Source organism: Argiope bruennichi, chromosome 6 (genome assembly GCF_947563725.1).
Source record: "Argiope bruennichi chromosome 6, qqArgBrue1.1, whole genome shotgun sequence".
Classification (NCBI taxonomy): domain Eukaryota; kingdom Metazoa; phylum Arthropoda; class Arachnida; order Araneae; family Araneidae; genus Argiope; species Argiope bruennichi.
In genome coordinates, this window is record NC_079156.1 from 374,625 (window position 1) to 388,340 (window position 13,716).

General features: G+C 32.6%; 1 protein-coding gene across 1 annotated transcript in view; it reads right to left on the minus strand.

Annotated features, from left to right (window-relative positions):
- Positions 1–8,632: 8,632 nt before the first annotated feature.
- The window catches only part of LOC129972153 (glypican-6-like), a 118,632-nt gene continuing 113,548 nt past the window's right edge, over positions 8,633–13,716 (minus strand). The window contains exons 6-8 of the mRNA XM_056086170.1: positions 13,327–13,607; positions 11,022–11,194; positions 8,633–9,482 (exon numbers count right to left, since the gene is read on the minus strand). Of these exons, the coding sequence (XP_055942145.1) occupies positions 9,235–9,482; positions 11,022–11,194; positions 13,327–13,607 (702 nt within the window). The 3' untranslated portion in view covers positions 8,633–9,234. The remainder of the gene's footprint in view (positions 9,483–11,021; positions 11,195–13,326; positions 13,608–13,716) is intronic.

A 13,716-nucleotide genomic window follows, 5' to 3' on the forward strand; every position in this document is an offset into this window, starting at 1 on the left:
TTTAAAGGAAAAAACTACTAATCTGAGCAGAAATATTTAAATTAGATGCTAATGCTTAATCAACATATACGAGTTATGGACATGCGCAGCAGCATTTGAATGAAATTATTCTGATTAATTGGCCGCAGGAACTCTTTATTCATTTAATGATAATAATAATTCATTTAATAGTATATCATTTATATTTGAAAATATTATAAAGTCCCTGCAAAATTTGCTTATAAATAACGATACATAAAATGAATCATTTGTTCTACATGAATTTATTTAAATTATTGAAAAATTGAAAATGTTATATGTGTTACATTTTCTGTTATATTCACAGCGCTATAAAACACTTTCATACGCACAAAGTAAGTCAGCTCTTCAGCCACCTAATAGAAAAAGAAATGAGCTATGCCGTTTCCTTTATATCCGTTGTTCAAATTGCTTCCTCCTAAACCATCCATAAGGTATGCCTTAAACTGGTTACTCCGAACCACACGGAACATGGAAAAATCTGAATGACTAGACCGCCTCAACAGCAACATTGGCGGGAACTGTGGGCGAGTCCTAAGGGCCATCACCGGCCATGGTACAACTCTTCCCTTGGGAAGCACATCCCGTCATCGATGGGAGGAGCCGACCCCCACTTTTTTCTGCACTCAGCAGTTTGGCGAGAACTAACCACCCTGCCGAAAGCCACTCATCCTTAGTTCGAGGTGCTCCCTTTAGGGAATTCATAAGCTGTAATAGGTAAGGGTTTGGGAAATTCTAAAATAAATTTTGATTAAAAAAAAGTGGTGTGGTATAAAAGAGCTCACATGTTTGCTTGTAACACAATAATACAGCAGTTTACCATTTTGTTTCTTTTGCTCATAAACAAAAATTTATAATTATAAATATCGTAATGAAACTCCTGCTGCATTACTTTTAAAAATTTTAATTTATAATTGTTTTTTTTAAAGGTGTTGCTTTTTTTAAAATCAATTCTTTCTTCATGGGGATTTGCTGAAGAAAAGCTCAGTCCCTGAAGGTTATTTCATAGCAATAGAATGAAACATTTGCTTGCATTTAAAATATGTAAACCAGTCATTCTTTATTATTATTAATTCACAAAGAAGGAAGCGATCTCGTAAGTTTTATTATAAAATAGCACTACCCTAACTTAAGTAAGAATCACGGAAATAAGATGTGAGAGATAAATATATAAATTAAGGTTTCCTGGAATACTTCACATCGAATGCTGCTTGAGATAATGGATGCATTTAAACGCTTTTTGATTATTAATGGCATCATACTTTCTCTTACGAAGAATCTACCTGATATTCACAATTATTTTCAGCAGTCTTTTATCTTTAATAATATTTTCCCACTAGCTGGATAAATTGTCAGCACTTGGTGATATAATAGGTTTTAATCAAAATGACAGAAATGAGTTTTAGTCTAGAAAATGGTTCCCGATCTTTTTTCCTCAAACGGACAAATCAATTAGTTTTTTTTTCTTTCTTTTTTCTCCCTACGGATTAATCGGTTAGTCTTTTTCTTTTACTTTCCTAAAGTATTAAAATCATCAAAAAAGGAATCGTCGATATTTTGACGAAACCCTACTTTATATGTATATCTCCCTGAATCCTAAAAAAATATTTTTAGAATTGTATTGTCACGGAACTTCCTCCACTAAGTCCGTAAAGTCAACGGGTTCGCTTGTAGTGGGTGAATGACGTAACACAATCAACAGGCTTCAGTAACAAACGAAGACTCTTATTAACACGAAGATACGAATACACAGCTGAGACGCACACAAGCATTTACATAGCAGTATACTTAGAACAAACAGCAGCCCACAAATAGTAATCGGTAGCTAAGAAAAATCACAGCACACAAAGCGGCCAGACCGAATTCAGCAGGAGGAAGGAATCTTCATAGCTACTCTCTACAGTCTCTCCAAACGCCTGCAATTCTCCACTGTCTCCTCGCTTTAGCTGTATCCAACCGCCGACTCACTACTACACAAATGGCTCCTCCACACACGATTCAATGCTGCTTCTGTAATAAATTCCAGCATTCGGCACACAGCTCAATTCGTCAATCGCTTGAGAGCCACTCAACGCTTGTGCTTCGCTGGATTAATCCAACTATTTGTCGTTGACTCTTTCCACGATTATGATTTTTCTTCAGCTTAGATTTTCGGTCTTTTATAGTTTTCGGTGCCGGGTAGAAAAGGTTCTGGAACAATCAAGCATATCTCAGCTTCTATTGTCTCTATCGCCAAAATTCTTAAAGATCCTTTTTGTCTCCAAGTCCCCAAATGGGCGCCAAAATTTTCGCTAAGCTCGGGTGGTCTTTGATGCGGCACCCGATTAGCATCCAATACAGCTGATCGTAAAAATGTCTTTCCTCCGATGGAACAAATCGTGCTGGAAAGCAACATTACAGATTCATTATAGTATCTATCTATTTGCCTTTTAATACAGTAAATTTCAAATATGGTGTACTACCAATCCACGAAACAGACATCGCCGCATTCCCAAAGAAACAAAATCTGCTCTTCTTTCATTTTTTCCTATTTGAATGTATGATTTTTGTTAAAATGAAGAAACTATGTAAATACTATGGCAGGAGTACAGATTCTGGCAGTATTCCAATTCATAACGCTTTATTTTAAAGACTACTTGGTATCCAATTTAATTTCTTGATTAACCAAAACATTTCCGATATAGATTACTGTGTTTGAGAAATCTAGTGTAATTTTATATTAAAAAGTAATAAAAAAAGTCTTATATCTACGGGATTTGACCAGACACATGAGAATTTACGACTTACTCATGAAGCTCTATCCAGTTAACTCAGACCCCAACAGCACATAGATAAAGCTACTGTTCTTTCACTTATTCGTAGACGAAATGAAGATAGAGACTTGAATAAAGATGAGATGTAAATTCTGCGGCAGAATTTCAGTCTGGTCGAATTTTTGTTTTCGACACTTTTTTTTAAAGAAAACATTAGCTTTTTCAAAAAAAATTTTATCAAAAACTTTTATTTGATTAAGCAAAATAATTCAGAAACAGATTACAGAATTTAAGAAATATCAAATTATTAATATATATATATCCGTGTTTTAGAGAATATTTATTCCAACAAACTGCCCAGAATTTAAGAATGAGTTCCATTCACTAAGCCGAGACATTGATATTACGCTGATAATATCAATGCAATAAATGAATCGAAGGGAACTATATATCCCTTCGATTCATTTATTGCTGTTGAAATTGAAACTTGGAGATTGAAAGAAAAAAATGGCAAAAGATATGGCAAAATTTCACAGTGTATTAAATAGAAGCATGTATTGCTCATAAGCGAGACCCTGACATCTAAAAATTATAATTCTTGTACAGATATTTTGTAGTATATTTCTATTATTTGAAGTAAAATTTATGAAGTATTTTTTAGATATATTCAGAATTACAATACAATATTATAAAAAAACCCTCAAAAAAAATTCTGAATGACAGGATACTTCGAACTGAAGGCTTGCAAAATTGGAGTAATTCCACTGCCATCACACCTCCACGCCACCAATACCTCAATTTATGTGAAAAAATAACTTCTAACTTGTGAAAAGGCCTTCGTCTAATATTTCATGGTATATCTATTCCAAAGGCACAATGAATTGGATAGAAACAAGTACTACGCATGTGCGAGTTCCTGATACCTAAAAATAATCATTTTGTAGTATATTTTTATTATTTGAAGGAAAAGTGTGGACTTTTTTTTGTAGATGTATTCGGAATTACATATAAAATAGTATATATTCTTTAAAAAAAATGAAATTTCGAATGGCAAGATTCAGACGCCAACCAAAAGCCAGAAAGAAACTTGCAGTCATACAGTAGCGTCACCTATTCAAAAGCAGCTGAGAAGAAACAACATGTAACTTGTGAACAGGTCTCCGTCTAATATACTGTGATTAGGGATTGCAATACCGGACCAAAATTTCAATACCGGTATTCGGTATTTTTTAGATCTTAATACCGGGATACCGGTTTTAATACCGGTATTAGAAATTTTAGAAAAAGAAAGAAAACACAGGTGTTTCTTTGTTTTATTTGCCAGTTTTATTACAGAGTGTAAATATCACAAAAATAATTTGTAACTTATAAATTATAACAGTATATAAAGAATCACAAAAAAGTAAAGGAACAAACAGTATATAAAGAACACAAAAAAAGTGTAAATATCACTATTCAGTCTGTGGTACTATTACAAATTTTTGAAATGTGACCTTAAAAAACATAATGCATCAATTATACTGTCATTAAGCCTGAAAAGTAATTTTGTGTAAAAATGACCAGCTGTCGAAAACGCTCTTTCGGCATCTACGCTAGTTGGTAGTACTGTTAGTGATGAGCGATACTTTCCAAGTATTTACCTCTAAATCCCTCATCTTCAAATAAATCGATTTCTCTCGATTGGTTTTGGATATAGCTGATTTCTGTATTGTATTTCGGTTCGTTGATTTTTTTTTTATCGCTAATTCTAATTTTTGTTCAAGAGACAATTCTTTTTCACTATCGACATTAGTGTCATCATGATCTTCGATAACTGAACCGAATTCTTCTGAATATGGATAGGTTTGTGGGTCAAAAATTTTAAGAAAATTTACTATAAACTTAATCAGATTTGAATGGGTTATTTTCTTTTCTTCTTTTTTCATTTTCATTTTTAAAATCATTATAATTATGTCATTTTCTATTTCGGTATGCCTTTCTTCTGTGCGAATTTTCAATGTAATATATAATTCTTCAGATAGTGACGTGCGCTGTTCTTTCAGTGACTGCAACCTAAAATTTATTGTGGCATTAGCTGTTAATAAATTAGAATCTCTCCGACATAATGCCTCAATAGTCAGTTTTATTGAAAGTAGAGCTGATACAGTTCTGGATATTAAGTCGAATTCACTATCTGAAAAATTAATTTACAGAATTAAGTCGATTATTGCTTTTTGGATAGTATTTCTCAGTTTCAAAAATCGTTCCATCATTAGGAGTAAACTTTTCCAACGTGTTTTAGACTCTAATATTAACATATATTCTGTTTTATTTTCAGTTAGTATATATTTTAGTAATATGTCATTTTTTATAGGGGAACGTTTAAATATCTTAACGATTTTTCGAACTTTATAAATTATAGGAAGCAATTCTTGATGGCTTAATATTTCATCCTCACTAGCAATATCTTCTTCAACAATTACATTGTCTTTATCTTCATTGTCAATATCACTCCCACTCTTACTCTCTTCAAATTTCGAATTCGAAGTTTCTATATACACAGTATTTGGATTCTTCTGTAATTTATTTTTTTGGTATAATACATCTATTACTCCTAATTGAATTCCATGAGCATAGCACCATTGCTGATTTGCACCAATCAACGTTCCAACTTTTTTCATAACTATTGCTCCATCAGTCGTTATGGTTACAATATCTTCTTTCAGGGATAATCCATGTTTCGCTAATTTAGATTTAAGCAACTAATTAAGCCATTAATTAGCTAATTAATTTGGCCGTTAGGGAGACATAAAAACAAAAACGTATACTATTTTGCTATGTTGGCGATCCTTGAACAATAGTGGAGACAATTTTAAAAATTTCTAGTAAATACCGAAAAACCGGTATTTAAACTTGTGAATACCGGTATTACAAAACTGTATAAATGGCTCAAAATACCGGTATTCGGTATCCCTGTTTACCGGTATTGCAATCCCTAACTGTGATATATCAATCGTGAAGACACAACATATTGGATAGATAGATACATATATTACGTTTGTGTGCGAATTAATATCTTAAAATAATAATTTTCGCATGGATATTTTGAAGTATATGTGTATTATTTGAAGGACACTTAAGGAATTTTTTTGTAAGGGTATTCCGAATTATATTTTAAATAGTAAAGAACAAAAAAAGTAAGAAATTCTGAATGACAGGATTAAGATTCAAGCTGAAGGCCTGCAAAATGAGAGCAAGTTCACTGCCATCATACTACACCAAGTACTCAGCACTGACTGGGGAGAAATAACTTCTAACAGGACTTCGTTTAATACATAATGGTATATTTATTCTAAAGTCACAATATATTGATTGGAAGCAAGTATTGAACATGTGCGAGACCCGAACATCTAAAAATATTGGTTTTTGTATAGATATTTTGTAGTGCATTTCAATTTTGGAAATGAAAATATTGGATTGTATTGTTTGAAATCTAAGAATTATATTACAATAATGTAAAAAATCTCTAAAATAAAAAGAAGAAGAAAATATGAATGCCAAGATTCAGATTCGAACTGAAGGTCTGCAAGAGTGTCAAAGCACACCCGACCCTTCAAATCGCATCAGATGTAACTTCTAATCTCAGAATAGTACATAGTTTAATATTTGATGATATATGTATTCTAAAACCACAATGCATCGGATAGAACCAAATTTGTATATGTGTGGGATTAGGATATCAATGAAGAATACATTTGGTATAAATATATTATATCATATTTCCATTATTTGAAGTTAAAATAGGACGTTTCTTCGAAGCTCAGGGAATGATATGTTTGATTATATAAGTCTGTAAAATGAAAATAAAATAAAACTCCTCAAAGCCAGTTTCCAGATTCCAGCTAAAGGTCTGCAAACCGTGCGAAACAGTCAAACGATCACACCACCCCAGAACACGTTTCTTGAGCGCTTATGTGATATAACTTCTAATATGAGAACAGGATTTCGTTTAATATTTCATGGTATATCTATTTTAAAAGAACAATTTATTCTATGTAAGTTGGGTTTTGCAAATGCGCCAGATCCCGATATTGAAAAAGAATAAATTTTGTATAAATGTAATATATTTAAATTATTTGAAGTGAAAATAATATGGTGTTTTGTAGAATTTTGGGTATTATATGTACAATCATATAAAAAAAATTGCAAAATAAAGTATATGTAGAAAATTTGAATTCTGGGATTCAGATTTGAACTGAAGGTCGTCAAAATGTGGTATGCGATCATACCACCACGCCACATATTATTTGAACGTCTGTGCAGATACAATTTCTAATTTGAGAACAAGACTCTGTTTAATATTTGATGGCATGTCTACAGTAAAAGCACAATTTATTGGACAGAACAAAGTTTTGTGCATGTGCGAGATCATGACATATAAATTTTTTTTAATTTTCTAAAGACATTGCAATTTATTTCAGTCATTTGAATGAAAATAATGGAATGTTTTGTTGAAATGTTGGGAATTGTATGTATATATTTTATTGCAAAATATCTAATAACAAGCTGTTTGAAAACACTCTTTAAACTAAAATGATTTTGGCGCAAACGCCGCTTTTGATAACATCGCGATATTTGCAGAAAAATACATATTTCTCTATGTTTTAAATTTATGACCCCGCTTAGTCTGAAACTTGTTATATATATTTTAATCCTTTATATAGAACTATCAATCAATTCGCAAGCAATTTTAAACCGGTAGGATGTTTTCAACCTGTGACCCCGCTTAGTCTGGAACTTGTTATATATTTTAATCTATTACATAGAATTATTAATCAATTCATAAACAATTTTAAACTAGTAGGATTTCTCTGTGTTTTCAACTTATGACACCGCTTAGTCTGAAACGTGTTATATATTTTAATCCATTATATAGAACTATCAATCAATTTTAAACTAGTGCAATTTTTATGAAAAAAGCAATTTAGCTCCGAACTCAACAAGATATCAAAAATTCTAGAATTCTATCCCTTTATATTTTAATCAATAATTACGATGTGGCCAAAACTTGTAATATATTTAAATCTATCATATGGATTATCGCACAGTTTCTTAAACTGGAAGTATTCTATAGAATATTCCAGTTCTGATCAGAACATCGCGAGATCTGTCGAAAAATACGTTTTTCAAGTAACAGTATAACCTAAGTCAAGGCAAATGCAAACATTAATTTCAAAATTAATAATTAATTTTTAATTAAAAATTTACAGTTATTGCCATGTAAAATAACTGAATAGAATTCTTTTTTAATGAAACTTTCTCCTTTAAAAAATTAATGATTTACTGATTAAGTTATTAATATTAAAATAAGTAACGAACTTAAATTATGCATAAATGTATCATCATTATATTTGATAGCATTTACATGATTATAATACAAATTGCTCATATTCACTCTTCATCTATTTGTTGTTTCCTGCACCGGTATTACATGGTCACTTCCTTTTTCTTTCAGGAACATACGCAGTAAATTTCGAACAAATGGTTGTGATGTATTTGGTTTGTATTTGTTGTCAAATATATTTTCCTCATACGGCCAGGCTGGCACATACGCCTTGGTGGAAAACTGGAGAGCTGTAGCTGTTGATTATGAAGATGGTTTTAATTCCAAATTGAGTTTTAAAGTATTAAAATGGTTATTTTCAGACAATTTTTTAAAATTATTTTCGGAGTACTTATAAATTTATTAAAAAAATGGATATCTAAAAAACAAATAAAAACTGTGCAGTGTGAGTTTAAATCATGTAATTGATATGATGGTTTAAAACTCGGGGGAAAAAAAGGAAAAGAAAAAAAAGACAACACACTTTTTTAATGTACACTATAATATTTAATAGTTTCCATTCATGTTAAAATGTACATATTTTACAGACATAAGCACCTGCATGAAAAGAAAATGACTTAATATTCTTCTTGCAGAATAAGCAAATACAATTTTCACTGTCAGAAATATTTCCAATTCACTAAATTCACATTTCCAAGAAGCAAACGTCATTGTACGTCATGAGATTCTAGTATAAAAATAATATCGGTTCCATTCAAACAAGATTTCTGGTAATTTCTTTCTTTTTCTTTTGTTTCAAAGAATAATACTTAAAGAAAAAAATATGTATAAAATAAAACTCCAAGATCAAAAGTTGCTCAACAAATTATCACAATTGAGCAGCGCTAGGAAGATAAGATCACACGTTGTACTATGAAAACATAAAAAGAAGTTTTACATTTTGTTGGGCATTCTTTTCAACGAAAAAGTTCTAATGTTACTGACCACTATCTTCTCTCACTACACTTTTGTTGTACAAAAGAATACGAGAAGAAAAAATTTACAGGTCTCTGTCCATACGAAGGCAGTGACTTTCCAGCTCTTTATGTGTTTTAGGAAGCACTTGTATGAGATTCTGAGAATATCGCCGTTAAAAAATTGTTAGCAGATGAATAGCGCTATTTGCTTCTGAAAAAAGCTCCATATAAGAAAAGTGGCACAAATCAACAGAGTACTGTGCTGCCATCTAGTGGTGGCCGATGACACTTTTGGTGGAGTTCGGTTATCTGGAATGAAACGCGTCGGATTTGAAGGAGTAGAGAAATATATGTCGCCAAAGCTGTCTTCTGTCGGTTCGTCTTCGCCAAATCCGCTCCCACTTCCACTACCACTCGAATCACTCCAATCACCTGAAAGAAAAGCGGAAGTTTTGATTTAAAGAAAGAAGACAAATTCAATAAAAACAGTTTTTTTTTTTTAAGAACACTTATTAACTAAAAATTAGAAACTATTTTTAATAACTTTCTACTATTTAGATTATTTTACGAATCAAAAATGGGCTAATCTAAACTATAACGCGGATTCGTCGGTAATAAGAATTTCCAAATTTAAATTTATTAAATTTATTGTTAACTTTGTTTAGCAATAACAATACACGTTCGGTTTCTGTTCATTTATTGTTAACATTTCATATATAATTCAAATGTATTTGTCTAATTTGAAATCAAATCTAACAATTATAAAACATTTTATTTCTTCAACTGTTTTTATTAATTAAATATTCTATGTTATTTGCATTCATATATCGTAAGTCAATAATTTTATCAATATCTTAATTTATTGCTGTATAATGGAAATAAATAGTGTGAGTTATGGATAATGGAAATGAATGGTGTGAATAAGTTGTGAATTATGTTGCTTATTTTAAAGTTTTACCAATCAATTAGCGAATTCAAAGCTGGGTTCAATGTCTTTTAAATTTAAATTAATAATTTTCTGAAGTTAATATCTTTATAAATTATTAAATTTCAATTATAAATTTTAATTTATTAAGTTTCTTTTAAGTCAATTAATTATATTGTATTAATTATATAGCTATTATCACTATCATTTTCATTACATATCGTCTTCTTATTGGAACAACTGTAAGTCTGCATTCTGCGTAAACCATAAAATTACACTTCTGAAGAGTAACATGGTTTATTATGAAGACTTCAGTTGTGCATGCTTTAGAATTACAGCTTCCGTGATTGAAAAGTCTGCATACGATGATAATTACGCTTACATATAGCAAACAATTACAGTTTAGTTTAGTTATATTAACATCACGTTTAAAAGCAACATTAGGCTATTTTGGAATGGACATCCAAATTTTGAACCGCAGTTAGATTATGAGGACGATACCTGAGCTGCACTTCCCCTCTCCAAGCTTCCACATTACACCAGCAGGAGGGCGTTTGGCCCAGACGAATTTAACGTGCACTAGACCCGCTTACACGACGTCTCTTCTATGGAATCGGGTTTCGAACCTGAAACCCTCCGGTTGCGAAACCGAGACCTTACCACCAGACCACTGTGTCCCAAACAATTACAATTATCAAATTTATTATATTATAATCATTAATTTAGGAAATCAACATCTTTTTCGCTCTTGCATTCAAAACAATTTTTTTCTTAATTGTTTGGGAAAAATCGAATTTTTACTGTACAGCATCCGCAAGGTCGATTCGAGCAAAAGACAGCCAGATGCAAAGAAAAGAGGGGAAAGTACATCGGCAAGAACGTCGAGGAGATAACTATTGCGGTTATTCTCCCCTCCCCCACTCCACACACACAAATTTATTTATCAAATTTACATTTGCATTTTCAAAAGATCGTTGTTTTGATAGTCGGTTAATTGTTTGCGCGTTAGAAGAGATTTCTCCTGTAAAAGAAATCTAGGCACTTACTGTCTTGCCATTCGACATCCAGACCGTTATAGGCGTGAGTCAGCTTCGTGGTGATGAGCTTCAAAGTGAGGATTTGCTGGTTGATGACAGAATTCTGGCGGGAGACGTCGAAGTGCACCTCGGGATTCCGCGTCTGGTTCTGCAGGCCCTCGCCCATCAAGTCTGCAATGTATCTGAAAAAAGAAAACATCTCATTATGAATCATTCAATCTTTTCCCTCCCTTTTAAATTATTTTTTGTAACAAAATCTTAAATTTTTACTCCACATTTAAAAATTTGTGAATCTAATTCTGTACTGATGGCTGTGGTTTGTCACGGACATCGATATCTGGAAATACCGACAATTCCATAATATTAAATGAATTTTTTTTTTTAATGCCATCAAGATTCTTCGAAAAACTTAATAAAAACAACAATATTAAAGAAATCGGAACTTATAATCCAAGATATACTAAACACATCAAAAGACCAAGATCAGCGACCAGCCCATGGATAATTTGCTCACCAATGTAAAACGTAACCCTGCAATTTGAATGATGCCGATAAATTCCACAATATAACAATCATTTCTCTCATTTTTACATATATTTTTATTAATAAATATGCTTATTATATACTTATACATATTCTAAGGCATTTTTTCTTTTTGCTATATAGTTGTATTGCCATGTCACTTTCCCAAATCACTAGAAATGCCGGAGGTAAAGAAGTTGAAGCAATCCCTGAACCCTCTGCACATCGACACCATTTTTGGCGATCTGCAGACAAATGATGGTTACAGCCATCTAGCACACTTTTATTAATTAGAAAGTAATATAAAAATAGTACATTTATTAGTTAATTATTCATTAATATATTAGATAAAAAATGATACAGTATTACAGATAACATGCAAGCTGATTCTGCGCACGATTTTTTATTTCTTGAAAAAGTGAAATCGTGTTCCTTTCAAAATTCGAATGACAGCTAATAAATAAAACCAACAGAAATTTTTTCCGTTAGTAATGTAATGTCCTGATCTAGACTGATCAAATAACGAAGCAGAATTTCCAGACAATTCTTTATTTTACAACCCTATATATACAAAAAACAAGTTGTTCTAATCTTGGTTAAATAAATAGCTATTTACACCTGTAGTAGAAGATACAACAGTCAAATTCGAAGATTTTTCTTGGAACTCAGTTCTCTATCATGTCAACACGACAATTCCCAGGGGTAGTTTCTCAGACTCCGAACTCGTGGGCGTAGTCCAACAGTTCCTGCAATTCATTTCTTCTCCCTCTCTAAAATCTCCGCGCTTTATTTCGGCGACAATCTCCGCCTCTTCATTTACATTGGTCATTTGAACTCTCCTTCGGCCAATCGCGGTTCAGCCATATGCTCTCTCAGCGGCGCCAGTGGGTCCTGGGATGGTCCTTTCACAAAGAGAAACATCTCGCATCCGGATGTTCGGACACCCCTTTCTCTTTGAAAGTACTGTCAATGCCTCTGGGACGAGGAATTCCATATGTGGTCTTTCATTGTAGTCGCTAATGAACAGATGCGAGACCACTCAGGTGAAAAGATCCACCATCTGACTATCTCGAGGAGTTTAGTAAGTAACAGCGACGACACAATGAATCAGTACAACACAATGTCTTATCAGTACTGGGAAACGGGGAATGTTACAATAAATTTATTAAAAGATTTTGATACTTTTTTTTTTGACACGACTCGCCATCGGAAAGGCAATTATGGATATCTTTAAAAACATGCCGCAAAAGTAGAGATTTTCGTGTGTTAGAAATAATTAAAGAAAAAAGTGGGATTTGGATCGGAGGGAGGAGATCGGAAATAGGAGAAAATTTTTGAATTAAGGAACATGGTCTAATTTAAAATTAAAATTTGAAAATTTATTAAGATTAATAAAATGATCTCTGGCATATAATGATCTAATGGACTGGCAAACCTTTCTGCAAACACTCTCTAAGTCCATATTCTATGCATCTTAAATTGTTTATACTGCACCACTTACAAAGATCTTGTATTGTACAAACTGCACGATCGTACCTTCTACATCATCCGGATGGTTTTTCTAGTCATACTTTCAACTTATATTTTGGCTTGTTTTTGCATTTCGTACCTCATAATAAATTTATAAGATGAATTTTATGTCGTCCTGTTTATAAAGGTAATGCATTTCTACAAAACTCAGAATTATATAACTTGGGTCTAAACACAAATATCCCTCAATTTAACCGAGTTTGAATCGGAACAAGCAACAGATATGTTGGTGCAAAAAAAAATTTCAACTATTCTCACTTACTTTGCTTTGTCCAGGCCATTCCAGCAGTCATCCACAGGTAAGCTCTTGCTTTGACCGGCCACTTGAGGGTTGGAGCACATGAGCTTCGACAGCTGAATCCAGAAGTTCTTGGTCTTTTTTATCTTCTTCCTGATACCTTGAACGAGTCGATCGATGCTGGTGCCGGCCGCAGTCGTCGGACGTACTGCGTTCTCGCGGTGTCCGAATTTCAGGGTCTCGAAATTCAGTTCGTGCCGAGCGTCTCGCTTGCCCAGTCGCGGCTTACCGCAATGCTTGAACAACTGAAAACGATAGATATTAAATGCAACTCATTAGTATTGTTGTTACTAATATCTATATTCAAAACATTTATGAGTACGAAAAATCAGGTTGGATTTGTTCATCTTCATT